This window comes from Mycteria americana, chromosome 7 (genome assembly GCF_035582795.1).
Source record: "Mycteria americana isolate JAX WOST 10 ecotype Jacksonville Zoo and Gardens chromosome 7, USCA_MyAme_1.0, whole genome shotgun sequence".
Classification (NCBI taxonomy): domain Eukaryota; kingdom Metazoa; phylum Chordata; class Aves; order Ciconiiformes; family Ciconiidae; genus Mycteria; species Mycteria americana.
Genome location: NC_134371.1, coordinates 37,166,927 through 37,190,382, shown reverse-complemented (window position 1 = coordinate 37,190,382; position 23,456 = coordinate 37,166,927). Strand labels below are relative to the sequence as shown.

At 41.2% G+C, this 23,456-nt stretch overlaps 1 protein-coding gene across 1 annotated transcript in view; it reads left to right on the top strand.

The window, feature by feature from the left end:
* Nucleotides 1-4,824: 4,824 nt before the first annotated feature.
* The window catches only part of RGL1 (ral guanine nucleotide dissociation stimulator like 1), an 84,591-nt gene continuing 65,959 nt past the window's right edge, over nt 4,825-23,456 (top strand). The window contains exons 1-2 of the mRNA XM_075507840.1: nt 4,825-5,228; nt 6,214-6,324. Coding sequence (XP_075363955.1) covers nt 5,202-5,228; nt 6,214-6,324 — 138 coding nt within the window. The 5' untranslated portion in view covers nt 4,825-5,201. The remainder of the gene's footprint in view (nt 5,229-6,213; nt 6,325-23,456) is intronic.

Sequence of the window (23,456 nt, the reverse complement as noted above, 5' to 3'; positions counted from 1 at the left end):
GACTAGCTGTTCTTTATTTCCAGCTGGTTTATAGGTCTTTTGCTTTGTCTTCTCATGAAAGCGTCTGCATGCCAGCTGTAGCAACAGCTGAAAACAAGGAAAAATCATCACTCTGTGACTAACTTATTTCTCTGTGGACAGTCGGCGAGTTCTTGTTGGCTGTAAGTGGTCAATGATCTGCAGTTTGAGAACTTTCCAGACCCCAAAGCATTTTCTTACATAACATTTCACTGTGAGAAGTGTAAGGTTGCATTGACAAGTGGATTTGTATTTCTTTCTTGTTGAGAGGGGGAGGGAATACACACTCAGACGTATTAGAGGAACAATTCTGATTCAGTAGAAAGAGCAGGCGCAGGGCTTGATTATGGCAGGAATGTAGTTATTGCATGTGAACATGATTTGGAAAGAACCAAATATTTAGCATAACATTCACCATGAGTGTGGTTCATTGGTATAGATCGGTTTTGTGATTAAAGTCTGTTGAAAGAGCAAAACAGCAGTTCTACTAGACTGAGTTGCAGACTGTTCTTATTCTTTTTTCATGCTTCCTTTGGTCCTTGAAATCTTTACAGAACATCTTTTAGGTTAATCAGAGCCTGCTTTGTCTTCCTGTGCATTCTGAGCCTGTATCTTGGTGTCAAATAAGTGGTTGAACACTACATAATGGTCTTAGAATGCGACTAAATGGAAGTTAAATGTTACATATGCTTTCCCTCCTTTCCAGTATTAAATAATCAGTGTTTGGACATAAGGCAGATTTTTAGGAGCCTAGACTAAGCATAATCCTTTCTCTCTAAAAGACCAAATAAATACATATGTTATGTATACATACACAGACATGCATGTTTTGGTAAAAGTTAATGACAGGAGTTGGAGTTAAAATGGGTCCTTCTGTTAAATTTGTAGTCAGTACAGTATGTTTCATTCACTTTGAAAGATTCTACCAGTCCGAGAGAAATTTCTTGTATACCATGTAACAACGTCATTGTAGCTATGAGATCTGATAATATAAATATGGACAAGGTCTGTCAAAAGAGGTAATATAGTTAAACTGACCTCTTTGTTTAGCTGGAGAGAAGCAAATACTGTGGCATAAGAAAGGCACACTATGTTGGAAAACAGTATCCCATCCCCTGTCAGCTGCTTTAATGAAGATACCACCCCAACCTACAAATGTCCTTTTCCCAAGTGAGACAGTTATCGATAGACTCGAGACTTCCAAGGAACTAGAAAACTGCAAATATTAGAATTGGCAGAGGACTTGGATAAACAGTTTTTCACTGAAAATCTGTTGAAAATGTGATTGCTGGGCTTTTTGCAATGCAATGTTTGATGTAATTCTTGTGGGGAGAAGACTTGGTCCCATGGAGGTTTGAACCTGCGATTCACTGATTTCAGGGTCTAGGCTCCAGTTCATCAAAGAATCTTAAGAATTTAGTTTATTTGATGTGAGTGTTTTAAGCTCATGCTAAAGTAAAGCTACCGGTTACCTGCTTTTCTGAACTGGCATACTAGGTAGGGGCTAAAGAAAGATTAAATTAATTTGCCAGCCTAAGTTGCACTGTGTGTTGTCCTGGCCATCTTGCAGTTTTCCCCTTGCAGCTAAACTAATTAATGGAAACAGTTTCTAGAAGCTTAATCATGTGACCTAGTTTAAGGGATAAGTAAACAAAATAACTAGATTAAGATTTCAATCAAGTAAATACTGGAGGTTCTACAAAAGACAAGCTATTTTAATATTGGGGGTTTTTTTGCCTCATCCTTAAAGAGCAATAACTCTTAGCATAGAAAATGAATTTTTCCTTCAAGCTAATTCTGATACTTCCCTCCCAGATCAGCTGACTGAGGACACTACAGAACCAAATATCCCATTGTAAATGTATTGTCTTCAGGGCTCACTCAGAAATCTGTTGAGCTGGGAAATAGCTGCCTCTTAAGTATATCTACCTTCACAAGTGCATTTAGCACCCATGACAAGAGCGGGTGGATGATGCTGGCAAAACCCAGATAACAACAATTTGCCATCTCAGGTGCACATTGACAGAGCTGGGATCTAGAGGTAAAGATTAGAATTTGGTGTGATTTAGACTGTATGACACTTCAAATCTGGAAGAGTGTTGGTAACTCTCTGTTCTTATAAAATACATGTATCTATTGCCATATAGACCTCATCACCTTGGCCAAAATTTCTTTCTCCCCTTAATTGCCCTGCATGCCATTGTGTTGCAGTTCTTGTTCAGCAGCCCAGGTGTGACCACGCACCAGTGGTGCAGTTTATACAGTATCTTGTTTGTGCAGTCCTTGCAGTCTGTTAGGATGAAAGACAACGTGTGAATTCAAAATACTGCTACAAAAGTGGGATGCAATTTGATATACTACAGAATTATATGCGTGATTACTGTCTGTCCCATAACCTTTCACTGTGATTTCATTTTGTGGGTTTTTTTGGAAAGGTGTATCTGTGTCTAATGTTACAAAGTCTGGGCACCATATCTCACTAAAAATAATCTGGAAATAGTCTACTCTAACTCTAAGCATGACTAATGGCAAATCTAATTAATAAAAAGGGTAGCTTTTTGCTACTTGCTAAACTGGATGAGTTCATCTGGCACTCCTTCCTGACCAAGCTTCTCTCTGTCACTTGTCAGTGACCAAGAGGATTCAGAAACATCATCCGTGAGAGGGCTTGTGCCCTACCTTGAAAGAAAAGTCCTGAGCTTGTCTCTCCATAAGAAGGTGTTCCCTAAGGACCCAGTCTAAAATGTGTGATTCAACAGAAGCTAAATTGAGTCAAATACGTGTGCTCCTTCCCACTGTACTAACTCACTGCCATTTTCTTACTATTAAAGAAATAGTTAGAAATAACTGCCGGTTTTTGGTGACTGCCATCCAAAGTAATGATAGTGGCACTAGTGCACTTATTGTGGCACCAGAACATCATATCACGATAAAGCTTTTATTTCAATACAGAATAATTATTTGGCTTTGGTGTTATATTCCTTGAGCTGGATATCCATTTTCATATGCTAACATGTGTTTATCCTGTTCAATAGCAGTTTGTTCTGAAACTGCTTGCATGCCTGCTGGGCTAGCTACATGAATTCAATGCAGACTCCGTTTTTTGCACCTAAAAATTATAATGTGGAAAACCGGTTCGCAAAATCTAAAGCATTCAAAATGCTCTGTGCAGTTTTACAGGAGAAGCCAAGGGACTTTGGAAAAGCTAGACTTTGATTTGTATGCTACAATACATTTTAGTCAGATTATTAAATTCTGTATCTGCTTCAGCATATTCTGGATCACTTCAGTATTACATAAATAAACTAAATGCACAGCCTGGCAAATAATCAGATCAGGTCACCTGTGACAACACAGCTCAGTCTTGGTTTTGTAGCTTAAAATAATGTTCCTTGCTCTCATATGCTTCCTCATGTTAACAGCTGCAAGTGATAATAGTATCTCTGAACCAGCACTGCTCCTGAGATAATTGGTAGTAACACTTGTGTATAAATATGTTAATATACTGGCTGTTAGTGCTGAGGTTCAGGAGACCTGAACTCTCTGGTTCAATTCTTACTGCTTTCACTGACTTGTACAGTAATTTGTGCACTCAACTCCTCTCTGCTTTCATTTGTAAGTCCAAAAAACCAGGTAACTAAAGACAGCTCAAGAGGCAACTTAAGTTAGTGTTTTTAAGGTGGTTTGAGATCTTTGTGTTAGCATGCTGATGTCTGCAGCTAGTGCTTGTACGGAGAAGATGGTCATGGTTCATACAGGCTTGTCTGTGAGCAAGGGACTCCCACAGAAGAAAAATAAGGATATTGTGGTTTTAGTCTATATAAAGAGGTAGGTGGGAAATATGGTAGACTATAATCTATTGATTACAGAACCAGTATGAGCAACTTTTCTTCTTGCATAGGAAGAGTCATTCTTGTGAGGTGAGACAGGTGAAAATAGTCAGGATTTGTTTCCTAATGCCAGCTGTACAGGTCAAATGGGTAGGAATGCTTTCCCCATGCTTCTAGTTTCCCATCTCCCCAAACCAGGAACTCAGTCCTGTTCCTCTCCACATCTCTGGCTGCACAGCCCACGTCTCTGCTCTTTGCTCCTCATGACTCCACTGTTTATCACCGGTTTCTTATCTGCTGCTACACATCTGCACATCCCCTGTCCCTACTCTTTGCATCTCCCTGTCAGGAGGAGGTTTTCTACTGATGGTCACAGGATGGGGTTGCAGAGGGCTGTGGGAGCCTGCGGCTGCCCCCCAGCCAGCATGGTGGGGGCTGCCTGCCCTGGCAGAGCCTGGCTGGTGTGGGCAGGAGGAGGAGGAGGAGGAGGAAGGCCCTCTCTCTGCTCCTGTCTGAGCCACCTGAATTGCCCGGTGGGCGAGTGCTGGGCAGGCTCCTCACGCCTCTGCAGAGCAGGACTACGACAACGTAGAGTGCCGCCGCTAGCAGTGGTGTTGGGGTTTGCTATAACGTTTAATTTCCTCACTTTCAAACTTGTAGAAATAAGTTTTTAAAACTAAGCCTGGCTTAAAATTCCTGCCTTTGTGCATTGTTGCGTTTTGTTTTGTTTTTGTTTTTTAATTTAGAACAGTTCAAAACCCGTCAGCAGCGGGCAGGGAGCCCCCAAGGCGGCTGGGCGCCCGGTCCCGCGGCCCTCTGCTCTCCGCACCTGCCCCGCGGCTGCCCGCAGGCACCGGGCGCCGCCGCTCCCTTCTGCCGTGACAGGGCGCCGGTGCGCGGCTACACCCGGGCGATGGCTGGCGGAGGCTGGGAGGAGGCGTTTCCTTCGTGCCCCGTCCCCGCTGGAAGCCCAGCAGGACGCGCTGCACCTTGTCCCTCTTGCAGGGACACCGGGGCGGGGGTGGATGAACGCCCCGCTTCAGGCGGCGTCCCCCGGGGAGCTGCAGCCCCGCTGCCGGTCCCGGCGCGGCTCGGGGCAGGGGCGACTGAATCCGCCGCAACTTTTCGGCCGGGGCTGCCCACGATAAACAGGAAGCCCCTCGGCGGGGCCGGGGCCGGGCCCGGGCCGAGGCGGGGCCTGGCGCGGCCGCCCGCCCTCCCGCCTCCCGCGCCGCGGAGCCGAGGGGCCGCACGGCTCGGCCCGGCCCGGCCCGCGGCGGCGGCCGCTAACAGGGCGGAGCGGCGGCGGCAGCGGCGGCGTGCCCCGTCGAGGCGCCCAAGAAGGCATCGAGAATGAAATTGCTGTGGAAAGCTAAAATGGTAACCGGGTGTCCCGTTCCCCCCTTCCCCTGCCCGCGGGGTGCCGGTGTCCGCGGGGAGCCGGGGTGGCCGGGCGCGCTGCCCGCTGCTTCCCGGAGCCTCGCTGGAAACGCTGTGCGTTACCGCCTCTCTGTTCTTCCTCGCTGCCGACTGATGCTTATCTTCACGAGTAGCTGTGTGTGTGTGCCTGACACGGAGAGGATGAAGAGAGTGCTCCAGAGAGGGAAGTTAGTTGCCCTTTGGAGAAATTCAGATGCATGTTTTCTGTCCGCGTTGCAGCAGCTTGCGCTCTTTTGTACGGTTAATAATGTAGGAAATGAGGAGTCATTGCAGCACATGTTCCGTTAAAGTTTGGAAGATGTTGCACTTTTTTTTTTTTTTCATCCGCTTTCTATTATTTGTGAGTTTTAAAGCCTCGACTCTGTAAAGTTTTCTGTAGCTTGAAATAATAGGTTTTGGAAAAGCAAACCACAAGCGCTTTAGATCCCTCCTGTCAAAAGAAATAAAGGGTTGCTGTATTTTAAATGCTTGTTAGCTTCAAAGTTTAAAGGCTGTCTGCCTAAGTAATTCAACAGTTTTAAAAAGCGCAATTCCTTCCTTAAATGAAAGGCCAAAGAGATTAATTGCTTTAGAAAAGGGGGGAGGGAGAGGGAAGAGAAGACTGCTAATCAAAACCAAACTATTTCCTTAGAAAAGACTTTATACAACTATTTAAAATATGTGCTAGTCTAGGAAAAATAGTTAAATGGAAAGTCAGGGTATCTTGATACCACAGGAAAGGACAGCTTGCCAAGAATATCTCCAGTGTTCCCTCAATCTAAAAGTGTCCTGTATTGCTTTGATTGTTGTATTTACTTTGTGCAGCCCATCTTCTGCCCTCAGCTCTGCTTGAAGCAGTAGAGCACCTGGCATAGACTGTGGTTAGCAGAAGAGGGAAAATGTTCCTTTCTCTCATACTTTTTTTTCTTTCCCCTTTTCCTGGCAGAGCACAATTCAGGACTGGGGTGAAGAGGTAGAAGAGGGAGCTGTTTACCATGTCACCCTGAAAAGAGTGCAGATTCAGCAGGCTGCCAACAAAGGAGCAAGATGGCTAGGGGTAAGTAAAGCTGGCGCGGTGGCATTTTGGAAGGCTGCTCATGGACTTTGGAGCCTACTCCAGGGAGCTGAATTCCACACAAATCATTATGATGTTAAATTTTAGCACTGACTGGTCTCACTATTTAAATAAACCAAAACACTGAAGTTGTCTCCCTGGGTCATCTGAAATAACTCTCTCCTTTTGTTGATTCTTCCTCTTTTCTTGATGTGTAAAAAAGATTTGACCAGTTGTGGCCACGGATCAGATGATACTTAGTGCAGAAACAAGGATCTTAGCTTATGGCCTGAGAAGTTGAACATTTAACAGTTATTTCAGATTGGGCTATGGCTTGTTTCTGCTGTTAGGAACCTATCTTGGGTCTCCCAAACAAATAGTCACAGTATTTTGACTACTGAAGGTCTCTCAAAAGTTAGCAGAAACTTCCTCAAAACTTAAGTGAATGTAGGTTTGGGTCCTACTTTCATATGGCTTTCTCAGCCAGATGAGAAATTAATTGTCTGCATTTCTGCAAGAATTACAGCTCTGTACTGTTTTTCAAAGGTGTATTTCAAAGCATGAAGGCTTTAGTGGTAAGTAAAATGAGCTTAAATGCACATGCACTCAATTTGGCATGCTGCTGAGTGCCTTCACCTTTGTCAGGCCAAGTCCCCAGCTGATATAAAATGTCCTCACTTCATTGGAATCAGTGCAGCTGTGGCAGTTTGAGCCAGATCTTCAGGAGGTGGCTAAAACTTTAATATTATTTTGTTATGTTTACTTTGGGATCAAAGGCGATAATATAAGAGCTTGGTTTGATGTAGTGTCCAGGTTGGTATTTTAAAGACTTTTAAAACTGCCCTGAGATTTATATCAAATAATTTTCTTGTGAAGTTCCATGACATAAGGCAATACAGCAGTGCTGAAACCACAGTCAAGAAAGATAAGCAAATTCTGTCCTGCATACAGATAGTGCTTAGAATCTCCCCTTCCCATGCTTCCAAGAAGTACATAGAGTTCTAATCAGAACAGATAATTTCAAATCTGCTTCCTTTGAATGGCAGATTTCCCATCTCTGCCTCTTGTTTTTACCAGGAAAAATATTAGAAAGTATTTTTGAGCTCCTGTAAATTTCCCAGCTGGTGGTTTTGTGTAAGAGGTGGAGATCATTTTGAATGTGTTTGTGTCCCATAAACGTGCTTTAGAAAAGTAGAATTTTATCCTGTTTCGGCTGTGTTGTTCCTTGTATGTAGAAGGAGTTTGCCAGGTCTTGGTCATATTCTTGAAAGAAGAGTGCATATGTGTTTCTGAGATCATCACCACAACTGATGGTGCCGATCTTAATAGGAGGACAAGGTCATGGAAGTGACTTCTGGCTTTCTGTGGCTAGTGTTAGTTTTTTCAGGTCAGAATCAAGCCTTGTTTGTGAGGAAGAAGGCAGTGTGTCAGAAGTCTGCACCTGTTCCGGGCATAAATTGGTGACTTCAGCTTCCAGGCTGGTGTCTTTCACAAGCAAAAAAATCTCATGCATATTATTTTAAAATATTTTTAAACATATGGGCTATTTTTTTCCCTTAAGCGCTTCAGAACATAAAATATTTTAAGCTCTTTTTGTGATCTTGTTTTATTAATGGCTTTACTGTGGTCCTGAAGTCAATAAATAGCCTCTAACCCAGAACATTATTTATGAATAGCCATCCCCGCACCCAACAGTTCTGCCTTGAAAAGCATAATTATCTCTTTTATAATTGTCATCAGGTGATATATATATATATAGGTTTTTTTTATCTGGAGCTTATAGGCTTTTATGATAATTTTTTTTCTATGATTTGAAATTCATAGCACTAAATTAATAAGCTGTTGGATTTACCAATTTGGTGTCAATTTTTTTTTATGGTGCTCTAAGTCAGGCTTAGGTTGAAGACTCAAGGTCAACTGAAGAGTATGGGAACAACCTATTTGTACATCAGCAAGTATTGAGCCTTCATTGTAACAAATACAGTAACTCTGTTACTGATTATATGTATGTGTGGGTTTACTTTTTAAAAAAAGTTACTTTTTCAGTGTCAGTTTGTGTCCTGTAAAGGTCTACTTAGCAGTTTGACCTTCTCCGAGGCACTGAACTTCTTGTGGTTTATTGCTGCAGGTCAAGTTCCTTGTGACTCGAAAAGCCCAAGTCTTTTAAAACCTCAATGTTGCATGTGGCTATTAAATATTGTGTGGTATCAGAGCAGGGGTTTGATCCAGCAGTTCCAGAGTGGTTAGTTCTTAGTGATGCTGCATTTGTAAAGTGATTTGGAGGCTTTTCAGCTGAAAAGCGTTAGATGGTAAATTATTTGATGTGTCTGACAGAAATGCAGATCTAACTGAAACACATGGAACCTGTGTTGAAAGCAATATAAAAGGTCTTATTTATTCTGAGTGTGTTGGGATTTATTACCAATTCCTTTAATTACAGAGAAGCTTGAAAACTTGCTTAAATACGTTCTTGTAAAGGTACCAGTAAGTGAATGAACCTAGATCTTTTCTGTTTCAAGAAGTCTAATAAACCTTTCTTAAAATTGTCTATCCTAAGAACCCATCCAGGGTTCTTGAATGATGGGCTCTGTTATGAGAGAATGGTCTGTTTAAAAGCCACTCATAAGATTACAGCTTAAGTACTGTAAACACTTGCCTGTTTAAATACAGAAATGTCTGTCTTGTGTTTCAAACTTCTACAATTAATAAAAGAAAAAGACAAGCAGGCTGTGCCTTACACAGTCATCAGCAGTTCCATACATTTCAAAAGTGTAAGCTTTTGTATAAACACCAAATTTCTTAGCTTTAAGTTTAACATTAGACATCAAAGGATGCCAATAATAGCTACTGGTTTTGTCACTAAATACTTAGTCACTAAATATTTAGTGAAGCTTAAGACTTTAGGCACTACAGTATCATGAAATATTAAAAGCCCTCGTAGTAGCTCAGTATTGTGATAGACGCACAAAAGCACTATCCTGACTAAAAAGAACTTGCAGACTAAACATCAAATGAGGCTTGTCTATACATGTATGTTGTCTCAGCTGATGGTTGGTATCTGAGGCAGTGGTATCAATTTTGCAACAGTGATTTTTCTCAAGTTATTTGTAGACATCAAGGCAATGGAGAGTCTTAAGAAAACTTCAAAAGTCAAATGTAACTTCTGGAGATGTTGGGAGAGAATACCTCCCAAACACGATAGGTTCAACAAGAGAAAGCATGAATGCATTATTTGAAAATGAAGTGGGTTTTGGTGTTTCCAGGATAGACCTTAAGAAGTCTCCAGGATCTTGAGAAAGATGATGTGGAGATTGGGAACAAGCCATGAAGGCCATGGAAACTGAGATATGTGGCCTAATTTCTGTGTGAGAGAGAAGGATGGAGATTTGTATAGATGGACGGCACGCTCAAAAGAGGGGATCAGGAGAATGCTTTCTGCAGCAGGCTTTTGAGTGGACATTCAGCATCATTTTGAATGGCATTACATCAGGCTAGAGAAAAAGGCATATTGGTAATTGGAATAGAAGGTTTGAGAGTGTAGCAAGGAATTTTAATGATGTGGCTAGAAAGAGAAGGTTGTATTTTAAAACTGTGACACAGAAAGAACCTGAAAAATGAGACTCAACTTACCTCTGAGAATGTAAAGACAGCCCATAGGGAGGCTGGCACCCTGTGTGTCAAACAGGATGGTGCTATTGTCCATGAAGAAAAGACAACAAAGCAGAAAAGACAGGTGAAAAGTTGAGAGTTCTATAGGGTTTTTTGATCTTGAACTGAAAGCCAGGTACCCATGAAATGAAACAGAGACAAGCTGAATCATACTGTAGCCAGAAGCAGATAAGAACAGTAAAGCAGTGGCTGTAAAAGTAGATCAGCTGCTGAACACCTGAATTTCTGTTGCCAGGAGCAGTATGATGATGGAATATGAATGGCATTGGTAAAGGTGAACTCTAGGCAGTGATTTATTGTAAATAGTAAACTGAAAAGTAAACAGTTAGTTGAAAGAGAAAGGAAAAAGCAGCAGGTAGAGAAGTAAGTGGAGAGATGGGGGGAATGTTTAAGAGGTGAGAGACTGAAAGAGATTTTTGACTAGGAGAGTGATGGGACTACAGGAGGCAAAAGGTACAAGAGAAAGCAGTATGAGGTGGGATTGGATCCACTGGACAAGTGAAAGGATCAGAGGAGGACCACAGGAAAGAAACTTCTGCACTTGTCAAATGGTAGAAATGAGAGTTGTTCAAGGGGTCCTTTGCAAAGAGGAACAAGAGCTGGAGAAGTTCAGGAGCTGGGACTGAAGATGTGAGCTGAATGATATTAAATTGAAATACTGAAATTGCTTGACTGTGGAGTGGACAAAGTTGAAGAAAGAGGGGAAGGGAAAAAAAAAAAGGGCCTTTCTAGTGAAGATAGTTGGCCTGGTTGTTGAGTTTGTGCCAGATGCCAGTGGATGCATACACTGAAAATGCACCAGGGCTAGGGGCTAGCAGAACGGGCCTTAGAGTGATGGAAAGAGAAAAGAATGAATGGTGTGAGACAATAAGGCAGGAAGAAAATGAATGACCATATAAATAGCAAAGTGGCAAGTGAGGGGGTGGTTTAAGGCTACCCAGATGGGTGAATGTTCTTGGCAACTGACAGGAATTGAACCAGGGCAGTAGATACTATTGCCAGCTGATGCCTTCATCAAATATGACTGATCCAGTAGGAGGTGATGCTGTGTCAGTGGGGTTTGCCTTAAATTGGTTTTCAGGAAATGATTAAATTTTGTAGAAAGGTAAGTAGAGTAGGTCTGTGAGATGCTTAGCTTTACAGTGGCACACTTGGAAAATGGGAAGTATCTGTGAAGTCAAGTAGAGTAGGAAGTTCAGATAGTTGAATGTGTGAACTTGGAAGTTTGTGAGTCAAAACTACCTTGACTTCTAGTTTGAATAAGGGGAAAAAAACTTTCAGAAAAGGGTGCAGGAATAATAATCTGAAAAAGATTTTTTTTTTTTTTTTTTTTAGGAATTAGGTTTTGACAAACAGAGAAAAGCTCTTGTCAGCAGAGAAAGCTGTTAGTTAAAATGTTTAGCTAAGAGTTAAAATAAGAGTTGCCAAAAGTCAAGCCTTACAAAGCAAATGAAAACAAACAGTGAAAGGTTTGTCAGCCATATAAGAACAACAAAAAAATAAGTCTGCTTCACAGAGAGAATGAGATAGGGATTAAAGTTAACCTACATATAAACCAAAAAATTGAAGAAAATTTTGCCTATTTTCTATAAAGATGACAAAGGTGAACCTGGAGGTTGATGGTAATGATGGCACATGGGACTTTCACATGTCTTTATGTTTTGTCTTTGCCTAAGAGCTTGATGTGTGCCCACATTGGGCAGCTGGTAGTGTCCAGCCCAGAACTACAAAGGAACTGGTGTATGAAATTATAGTCAAGCAGCAGGGAGTTTTAATTCATCTGTCAAGTCAGAAATGACATTGTATGACTGGGGAACAGCAGTGGTGCCTGTATTTGGGGTGGGGGAGGTAGGTAGGAGATATTTGTCTTGCAAAGGTAACTGATCTTCTGGATTTAAAAAGGCTGTGGGTTTAATCTGTTTGTTTGAAAGTCTACTCTTGAAATCACTCTAAAAATTAATCTCTGGAGAGATTGATGAATTATAAGGTAGGTGAAGGACCTGTTAAAGAAGAGCTGCTGCTGCAGCTCAAGCTGAAAGAGACTGTTGAGGGACTGTTGGTCTGGAGACCAGAGCCTACGGGAGCTCTACATGCGTCAGTCCTGCGACTGAACTGCTGTCATGTGTTCATTAGGGTCAGTGACATAAAAGCAGAAGCATGCTGACAAAATCTGATGGTCTGGCAGAGTAAGAAAACACCTGGAGGATGGAAATACCCTAGAGGCTGACATTCAGGATTGCTGTAACTGAAGTGGGTTGAAATTAAGTAGCACAAAATGCAAAGGCATGTTTGTGAACGAATTGAAATAATTTCTGCTATAGGATGATATTTTTTGGTTTTGTCCCTTCCAACTTGGGGTGTATTAGTCAATCACAGGATATGTGAGCCACCAGCATGATGCAAAACAGAAAAAGCAAATGTGATGCTCAGTTGTTTTAGATTATTGCCAGCAGAATGGGAAGCATGAACCCCCTTGTAGAGTGTCCTGGCTCACAGTCTGTAAATCTGGTCATTTTTGAGAAAGTTGATTTAAACTGGAAAGGAGACGAGAGGACTTTTGGCATCATCAAGAAAATGATGAATATGTCTGATTATAATCTGAAGACTATAGCTTAGGTTAACAAAATCAAGATTTCGGGAGTATATGATTAATACCTATAACAAAACATGAAGTAAGCACAAGGGAGGGAAAAGAACCATTCACATCAGCTATAGACTGGTGTATAAATTGTTAGAAATTAGAAGAAAGGTTCAAATCATCAGAGCAATGAAATAGTGGAGTTGGCATTCCAGCAAGATGAAGGAAGCAAAGAACCCAACGGCATCAACACTGGAGCTGGATCAATTGGTGAAGAGGATTATAAGGTAATTTCCTTTGATAACAGAACACAGCATCCTCCAATTGTATGTTCCTAAGCCAAGAGGAAATATAAGAGCAAGAAAGTGTGCAGCGAAGGAGAGGATTGGGGTAGATCATTGATATGGAAGTTGCATTTTTGAGGGAAAAATGTGGGAGTTTGTGAGGAGAAAAAGAGAGATACAGGTGTATAATCAGAGAGAGGGAAGTTGATTGGGCAGAGCTGTTTGTATGTAAGAGATGAAGACGAGAGGAGAGTCTGGAGAAGAGAGACTGCAGAGGGGAACATTTGGGAGCAGCTACTTTGTGGTAAAAGTCCCCCATAGTCTTATCCAGGCTGATGAAGAAAAGGTGTGGCTGTAAAGCCTTGGTTAATTCAAGGTAGACAGTGGTGCTGGTGTCTCCTGCTGCTGGAGAGACCAGTATGCAAAGAGGAGGTCGCTGTCAAATTTTAGATTTGAAGTTGTTGTTCTAGAGGCAGCAAGAGAAGGGCAGGTGGGAGTGAGGAGTACAGCGGGGGGAGGAGGGGGAGATGGATGAAGAGAGTGCCGTGTTTGTGCAGATGTCTACATACACCCTGGGAAACAGAATATGGAGAAGTGGATGCAGAAAAGTAGCAGAGAGGTGTTGGAAAATGTTGGTGTGGAACTGGAGGAGAGAGAACAGTGGTGTAAGAAGAATAGAGCAGATGCAGTGCTGCAGAAAATGAGCGGTGAAAGGCATGGGTGTGGCATGGGCAGATGGACAAGAAGATTACAAAATGAAAAGCAAACAAGAGTTGTTAAAATGCTGTGAAGTGACTTTTGTAGACCTCCCTGTTAAGCAGCTGGAGTGCTTTATCTCACCCTTCCAGGGGTTAGGGATGGGTGTGTGACCGGTGTCCAGCCCTCGAGGAATCTGAGGGAAGCAGAGAGGAATGAGTCTTTGAGACAGGAAGGGGCTCCCTAATGCTTGCACATGTTTTTTCTATTGGAGTCCTTTATCTGGGAAGGAGTGAGGAAGAGACCTGCACTCTGCCTCTGGAGTTTTTATTGGGGCAGGTCACAGGAAATGCAGCCAGGAATGGGAGTTCCCCCAAGCCTCTGTGCACCAGAGGAGGCCTACAGAGACTGTATCTCCACATCTGAAATGATTGCTAAGCTTTCAGAGCCAGTCCTCAAGCATCAAGTTTCTTGCTTTACTGATGGATGGCACAGACTGCTCTCCCTTTAAGTATTAAATATCCAGATAACAGAGAAATACTATGCTCCCTCATGGCCAGTGCTGCCTGGTTTAGTTAGCCATTGGTTACATGTCTAGAGCGGATTTTAGATATGTGCTTTTTTCTTTCTGCTTTCTTTTTTTGGCCACAGCTGAACTTCTGGCTCTGGGGTTTGTTCAGGCAGAGATTGATTCAAAACATTACTTGTCTCAAGGTGTCTTTAATGCTATAACATTGGGTGTATAGCAGAACATGTTCTTCCAAAACTATAAACTACTGTAGAAGGGTGCTTTAAATACCTTCAAAATTCTGAAAGGGGAAAAGCTGAAAAGTACCAAATCTATCATTAAATATTTTTGTGTTTTCTTAAGACTGACATTATTTGATAACTACCTTTTCTGAGAATTTTGTGGTGTTTTAAAAATGAATTTTGAATGGCTGTCTCACACCACACGCTGCATATGACCACAAGTTTGGCTTCTAAACACCTCTACAGTCACATACGTTGGCAGGAAGCTTGTGTTGGAGAGTTCAGTCAGAAAAACATTACAAAAACGTCTAACTAATCTGTATCCCAGTTAGGACCTAGGACATAATCTTCTCTTTGACTCGAACAATATGTCAGAAAAGAAGTTTTAGTTTGGATTTTTTTCTTTCCAACACTGACTTCCTAAATATGGGTTGAGATTTAAATGATGCCTGGAACCATCAACATTTTTGGAACATGAAAAACCTCAAATTTTCTCTGAGTCTGCTCCTGCCTTCCCATATGCCCTTCTGAGCCAGCTCTGTGATTTCTTTTTTATCTTACTCTTGGGTCCCAGATGTTCTGGTCAAGTGTAGTTTCCTGTGCAAGCAGCAGGCAAGAACTTGGCTGATCTTTGTCCTTGCTGCAGCTTGCTGTTTTGTCTCTTCATTTATACCATATGTTGGTCCCTTTTGGCTAAATCACACTCTTTGGAATCAGGTTCCTGCAGCCTGTCCTGACCGCCCAGACCAAGGCCAGTGTGTAGTTCTGACCGTCTGTTTGGCAGAAGGAGAAAAGCAGTTCCCAAGGAGCTGACAGGCTCCCTACAGAAACCGGGTTGCACTATTGTCTGCTCCGAATGCCATCTTCTCCAAGGAACTGTCTTGGAGATGGAGAATAAAGAAAGATGGTGTGTGCTGACATTGATTCTGCGTGGTGGAAGATGCCCGTCAACTGCTGGAGACCCACAAAGAAGATATATAGGAGATTTCAGAGGGAACCAAATGATTTTACCTGTAGACACGTACATAGTTATCAAAGAGAAATCCTTGGCATCTTGTTCAGCTTGCCTTTTGGTTTTGAGTAGGCTCTTTCCTCCTGTCCTTTCCTTCAGTTGTGGGCATAGCATCGTAGCACTTAGTAATGACTTCTTATGGAATATTTTTCTCCTTGCTTCCTGGTTCAGCCAGAGATCTCTGCTCCAGGGATATCCCAAGTAGCACTCTTCAATGTGGTCATCAGCTGACTAAAGGCTGTGCATGGAACAGACACTCAAAAATGAAACCTGAGCTTATTATGAGTTTTAAAATGGAAGCCTGAAAGATTACTGTCTTTTACTTTCCCAGTTCCAAATACAAAATGCATAATTAGAAGGGTAACTGGCTTTGTAGCACAGTGTCATGCTCTCAGTTGAGTTTAAAACTTCCCATTCCAAGCTGTCAAAGGGTGACAGGATGGCAGTGCTTTAATCTTGCGGTGTTATTAACACTGAGTTAAGGCTGTAGGATACTCCTGCAAGGCCACATGGAACTAGGGAGAGAGACACAGGCAGCCTCCCTTCCTATAGGGCTGTGCAGAGGCATCTCTTGCTAATGATCGTTTTAAGTGGAATAGCAAGAGGTAAGGGAGGCTTCTTGAGCAAATGTTGGTGGGGACTGCACCGTTCTGTTTTTGCACTGGTTGTGTGTGACTGCATTTCAGAAATCTCACAGCCAGCCTGCTTATGTACGAAAACTGGCTTTTGGCATACTGTCAATTTACCTGTGACATGTAGGAATGTAATGACATCCTGTACTGTAATTGATCTCCACTGGGAATTCATCCGATAGCCAGAATGCCTGTCTTTTTAAACTATACTTCTTGCATGGTAGAGGTTCTCCCTGAATTGTAGCATCTTAACTGTCTTGCTGCTAACACCACTGAATGTTACCTTGCTTTTTTCAAGAAGAAATAAGTGGAAGGAATAACAAAATATCAGCTCGCTCTGCAAAGAAACTGGCATTTTCTTTCTGAATGCTAGAAGATTTAGGTCACTTCTTGGGTTAAAGAAGTGTTGGCAAGGAATGTGGCTATGTGTCATCGGAAAGCCTGGGAGAAGCAGCGTATGAACTGGACTGAGATGCTGTAAAGAGAATAGCCCTGGAGAAACCATTAGTTTTACAGTTTGGGTTTTGATGTTTTCATTTAAGAAACAGGCTGAAGCATTGCGAGCATGTTAGTCACACTTGGATTTAAATTTAGCCTTGGTAAAGCTAATTAAAAATATGCTTAGTGACAGTGTGTAAATGCATGCTTTGAACTTGCATCTTTTACTACTACTGTAAGAATCTATTTTCTAAATATATAGCTTCCTATAGCCAGCACTGTAAGGGAGTACAGCTGTGTGAAGATACAAGCACAAAGTGACAGATCATGGCCTAGGCCCTTGAAGAAAATGGGGTTACCTTGTGTGAAAGGGGTAAATGAATGCTAACTCAGTGTGAATCCTGTTCTTTCTTGTCTTTGTGTAGCTGGTGTGTAGTTTCTTGTAAACCAGAGGCAAAATGTGTGTAATGTCTTAGTGTTGTTTATCACCCCATTAAGATCGTATCAGAGATTATAAAACATTCTTAGCATAAGACCTTTTCTTTTTTTTTTTTTTTTAACACCAGAAAAACAAAGCTTCTCTCTTGCATTTGAAATGTTATATTCTTAGTGGATTGCTCAGACAGCAGCAAAACTGCTTTTGTCCAGTGGATGTGGACAGCACTGATAGACCATTCTTTGAACCCTGGGATGGTATTTTGATATGTTTTATTTGCATACTTTTCTGTATCTCCTCATAGTTAACACATATACATCTAGACCTCGTTCCTTAAGGGCTGAGCAGCTGACCAGTAGTTTTCTCCAGGGAGTCATCGTGGTTTGCCCCTGCAGTCTCCCAGAACTTCTTTTGCCCTTGATTCACCCCCAAAATATTCTCTTTTCATGTTCAGTGGCCATACAAGCTTTTGAGACGTGACTTGTAGTTCTTCATGGGTGGTACGCCAGCATTTAGGGCTGAAATATAAAGTCTGTGTTATGTTTTTACACCTTCTGGAATAAGAATTTTATTGAGATGTATGAGAATGTGGGGTGTTTTTTGGTTGTGGGGTTTTGTTTTGTTTTTTGTTTGTTTTAAATAAAGTTTTAAAGCTATAGTGAGGAATTCCATTTTGGACATAGAAATCCATTTACTGTTTAAGGAAATCACTTTACCCTAGACCAAAATGAACTCATGCTAGCACCTATAGTTCAGTTCAGCACCATGCCACCAGTAATTTAAGGACCAGAAGGAAAGTAAAAACATATCCAAGTAAAATGACAATGATCTTGAGTTCTTACAGCATCTTTCATCCAAATGACTTTCAAAGCTTGGCCACAGATTTTCACCAGACAGACTATGTGAAATATGTTGTAATGTAACAGAGCACAAAAGTATGATTTGGGTGGGGCTTAAAACTCAGAAGCAGTGCTGTTGCCTGGGAGTTGGTAGAATTCCCCTTTATCTGGGGAGGTAGGAAAGAGAGGAGAAAAAAGTGTTTCTGGGTCTATGTGACTTCAAAAAGGCTATTTTTTGAGGTTGCTGAAGAGGTTGAAATGTTAGAAAAAGTTCTGGGGGAGATGGATTAGCTATCAAAGTTGCATGGTAATATTTATTTAGTGGCTTCATAGTGTTATCACATGGATATCTTCTCCACATGTGGCATATATGCTGCAAGGAGCAGCTGCTTAACAGTGCACAGCAGCACATTGAAACAATTTAGGACCAGAAGTGAATTAATTAAAACCACTTGAGGAGAAGACCTGGACTTCTGAGAGTCCAGAGTTCTGTGGAAGCATTCACCCACCGTGCAACAGCAGTTGTGAAAGCAAGCTCAAATATTAAGCTGTAGCAGGGAATGAAGTGAAGCTTAGAAAATACTACTAAGGAGATTACAGTAGCACCTCACTCGTTCCTGATGCTTGTTCCCTCATCTCAAAGATAAGAGAACTAGAAAAGAGATCCACAGATGGGAAAGGATTGCTGGCATTTGGAGACACTGAGAAGGTGAGGACTGTTAAATTTGCGTCTTAGTGCAACTAGGGTTGATGTGCAGGTTTAATGATAAGCGCATTTGTTAAATCCTCACAGGTTTGAGGCTCGATACTGGCAATGAATAGGAGGATACAGCGAAGGCTTTTAAAACAGCGAGTGGAGAAGGGACGCTTTATCTCCAGGGAGTGTTTAGTGGGTTTGAAAGCGGGGGGGGGGGGGGGGGAGGGGGAGCAGAAATGTGTAATTTTACATTGCATGCAATTAACCTGAAGGACTCGCCGCTGGACAAAGTAATTGAGTCCAACTAAGTCTAGAAGGATTCAGAAAGGATTAGACATTTATATAAATAATGAGAACAAATGCGTGAATACTATACGATAATTAAAACACAAGACACTTAATATTTTGTGATTTAGGTATAAAACAAACAATTCCTGCAGTTAAGAAGAGTCTTTACCTTTAGACTCATTATTCTGTATGTTATGGGTGTTATTTCTTCACCTTCCTCTATAGCATCTGGCCATTGTCAGAGGAAAAAACCTCTAGTTTAGTTTAAAATGACAATTATTATGTGTTGCTGTTGATAAAGTTCTGGTTTCAATTTGTTTGCAGCAAATATTTAACGAGGCAGAATAAAATTGAACACAGGCACTCATAAAAAGAATCATGAGAACTTTTATGTCCAGAATATGTCAGGGCCATATTGCAACATAGTATGGGATTTTGTTGTGGGCCTGTTTTCCAGCAGTCCTGCAGCCTCCTCCTGGTCAATGGGAACTCCGGGTGCTCAGATTCTGCTTTTTTTTTTTATGAGTAAAACAAAAGTTTGCATCCTTGCTGTTTTAGACTGCAAATGTAGGAATCGTGTGGGTTGCCCTTTGCTTTACCCCATTCAACTTCTTAATAGCCGCTTTAAAAATAAGGCAGCTAGAACAGAGTATGGCACTCTACATGTGGCCTCATCAGACCTTTTATGCGGTGGAAGAATAATGTCCTTTGACTTGCTTTGGTACCCTTTATTTATACTTTGCAGAATTGTTTGCTTTTTGTTGCTGCTTCCAAGCGTTATGCTGAAAGATTTAATGTTCTGCCTACTCTAACCCTTCAGATCTTTTCTCTGATCTGTGTGCCACAGTGTGACCTTTGAGAGTAGTACTTTCAACAGACTTTTTTTGCTGGCCTCTTACATTTCTCTACATTTAGTTGCATAAGCCATCTGTTGCCCATCAGAGTGTAGCTGCCCTTTAACAGCTTTGGCAATCAAAATGAAACTTTGGCAGCCTCTACCTTAGGTGTGAAGCTTTCTGCCATCTTGCATGGTAGCAGTCATTAAACTTTTGCTCTGTCAAGTTACTGGGTTACAGTTCGATGGAGCTTTTACTTGCCTCTCTTTGCCACCAATTTGTGTCCAAATACCAATTTATGTCCAAATTTTTGCAATCATTTCTGTGTATCTCAGTCCTGCATCAGTGCAGAAGTTATTGCAAACTGCAAACACCACTGAAACTTGTGATAGTGGTCCCTTAGCTGCTGCTGCTCCACTTGTCTCCCATGAATTAGAAATAATGTGAAATCTTCACTGAGAATAAACTGTTTGCAGTATGTGATATTGAGCACATGAATTATTACGTGTAATGGCACTGTCGTACCAATTTGTGGACAATTGTGATACCGGATTTAGAAAGGCACAGCAAGTCAGGAGTCCTGTGCTCAGTATTCATTTGCTAATGACTCACCCTGGGCCTTGAACTGACCAACTTATCTTCTGGGGGTTTAATTTTCTCACCTGTAATATACTTACTATTAATTTTGAGATTTAGTGATCCAAGGAGTGTAGAGGCAAACTCCTGTGCTTTAATACAACTATATAGCCTTCAAACCTATGAGAGAGAAAACTCTTCTACTGTGCCAGACATGCAAGAAAAGTTCTGTAGCAGAGCAAGATCCTCCTGATATGCCCTGTGACTCTGTTGTACAATCTTTACCATTGAAATGTTAGAGAGCAATATATTCTTCTGCTTACGGATGCAGAGGCTTGGCTCTTCTAATCCCTTCTGTGAAGAGAAAGGGTGTTGGATGAGACACCAGGGTTTATCTCCTTCTTCCTAAAACCTTCTAGCAGGACCCCAGGAGTGTGCCACGCAGCATGCAGAGCAGTGCCTCCCCTGTGGAGTGGGTTGCTGTATCACAGTGGGTTGCAGTGGCTTCGAGTGCTGCGTGGGTCTCCAGCTCATGGCCTGTGGACTACAGCTGGCAACGCTGCCACTGGGCCACAATGGCACTAATAAGGTGTAGGCATTTAAAATGCTTTTGCGTAGTGATCCTGTTATTATATTCTATTCTTTCATCTATTTTCCTCTTATGTTCTTCCCACCTTTTTGTTCTGAAAGCAGTTTAAAGGATTATTTTCTTTTCCCCTCCTACCCCCTCAGCTGCTTTGTACAGTTGCCTTTCTCCTTATGAAGGCTCAACCTTTCTCCCAGTCAATCGCTGTTTCTTCCTTTCTAGGGAGTCCATGGGCTCTTTGTGCAAGTAAAACAACATGTTTTTATTATAAAGTGGCATTTTCTATTGAAAGGTCTCAGAATGATTGAACGATATGGAATGACTGAATGCTTTGAGATGTGTTCAAAGTATCATAGCTATTGGGCTTCAGCTGGAGACTTGTGATATATCTCATGTAGTAGCTTAGACTTCCCGATCTCAGTGACTCCTCCTGACTATTAAAAATAAATGATCTAAATTTCTGAGTATCTATATATCCTAAAGCAGAAATAGGCCATCACATGTTAAAGAGTTATCTAGGGGTTTATTTCCTCCTATGCCCCACGTAAACTTGCATAAAAGCTTGCATGCATTGAATCATATTGAGTTTCTGTTTTGACTCGAATTAAGTGCAGAATGTCCTTCAGTTGTTTATAGTATTGACCTGGATAAAGCTTACTAGGTGAGGTTGGTAACATTTCAAAGCTTTGTTGGTGTTGGGATGCAAATGACAAGTTGCTACACCCTTCAGGGTTAACTGTTGTCTTCAGTGCAAAAGAGATTAGTTAACTAAATGCTCCTGAGCTGCATTTGGAAGCCAGTTTAAATATTACACACAAATACAACAAGAAAATTATTATGACGATATGCCTACGCATCCTTTTGTCTGTTTGCTTGGTTTGTAGTAATCTCTGGCTCTACCTGTGATACATTTTATATTTTTAGAGTAGAAACCCTTTAGGGCAGGAATGGTGTCCTATGTTTTGACATGGCAGCCATTGTGCTGCTGTTGGAAATGTTTCATAAGTAACAATAACATATTTCATTTGGAAGTCAGATCTTACGCTTTTGCATTCCTCCCATTGAGTGCTTCAGATTGATTCTGGCTGTGCTTTCGGTCTGCTGGCTCCCTGTAGCATACAAAATGTGAATGAACTCTTGCACACTTACTTAAACCACGAGGCTTGCATTCTTCTTTGTGCAAAAACAGTCATCTTGTTCGGAAAACATCAGGTGGCCATAGAGTTAGAACAGGACAGAGAAAAACAGAGGTATGTTATTAACTCCTGATGGATAATTAAACAACAACCAAAAAAAAAAAAAAAAAAAACCAGACAGTAAATGTGGACGATTTCTGTTTTATCTTACAGCCTGACATTTTTGCTCTTTCTTTCCCCCTTACTTGTAAGCTATACTTATTTTGCATTCTGACTCAATACTTCCACATAATTATGTGTGTGTTTTGATTTGTGTCCATTGCCTAAGGATTTAAGTTCAACTACAACATAGTATTCTTAAACTGAAATACAAATGTCTGCAGCGGGTTCAGCGCCAGCTCATGCAACCCGTGCTGCTTTCTGCTGTGTCAGAACAGATGGGTTAATGGCCGGGTGCTGTAGTTACAAGAAGGCAGTAATTTGTGTAGGTATGCAATATGTTTAGTTGCCATATGCTTATGCAGTTTGTCATACAAAATGCAGAATTTGTCACAGAGAAGATACCTATAGAATTGGCACAAGGATGTTGCTATCACAAATATGGTACATACAGACACGCATGTAGTCATACATAGACACTCTCTTTCTCTATATGTGCGTGTATGTGTACAAGAGAAGAATCCTAAGAGCTTCCATAATCTGATCCCCTTAGATAATGTAGTAAAAATGCAGTTTGGCCTGAACTAATGATTGAACTAATATTTTTGGACTCTTTCAGCACTTAAATAAATGTTCAAGCTGGTAACTCTTAATATTAGGTAACATTAACTTACTATTACTGCTTTTTCTACTCAGGCCCCACCCTGGAGAGGTCTCTTCATTTCAAAACAAAGGGTAGTAAAAAGCACAGCCATTGAAATGAAGTTTATAATGCAGTTTAGGTGTGTATTCATGCTGTGGTCATAAACATGGTTTCCTTACTGCTAACCTATTTCTTTTAGAAAAGATTAAAAAAGCTTGGCAATAGAGATTGCTCACATTAATTATTATGGAACATGTAACAACATTTCCTGAATATTTTTTCTTCCACAGAAATACCTTATGTTTCAAGTTCAGTTTATTTTAAAATCTGCATCAGTCTTCTGCTAAATATTTTCTCCTCTGTCAGCATGTATTTAATCTCCCCACACCTACAGTTTTATTTTCCAGCTATTCATACTATTAAAATCTATCACTCTTGCCTTGTTGTTTACACCAAGTGCAGTAGCAGTTTACACTGATTTCCTGAGTCAGTATAATTTTAATTTCTGTGTACTGTTTGAGCAAGCTTTACAGTGTGAAAGGAAAGCCAACAATACAATCAGGATGAATAAAACCATTTTGGGTTATGTAATGTGCATTCATGCTACTATTATGCAACAGAATTATTACTTGTGGCATCCTTAAATCCATTTTGAGTTCAGCAGTGTTGCTTGCTGTCTCATACAGGATGTTCTTTGTTTCTACTGACTGAGCAGAAAGTGATGATGAGCTCTACAATTAAATTACATTACATTCCCGGAGGGGGAAAAAATAGTGACTTTTCACAGGAGAATTATCACAGTTTTTGACTACCAACAACATAGGTACTGGTGAAAAATGGTCTTTACATTTCTGAATGGTCAAAATACAATTTTTTCATG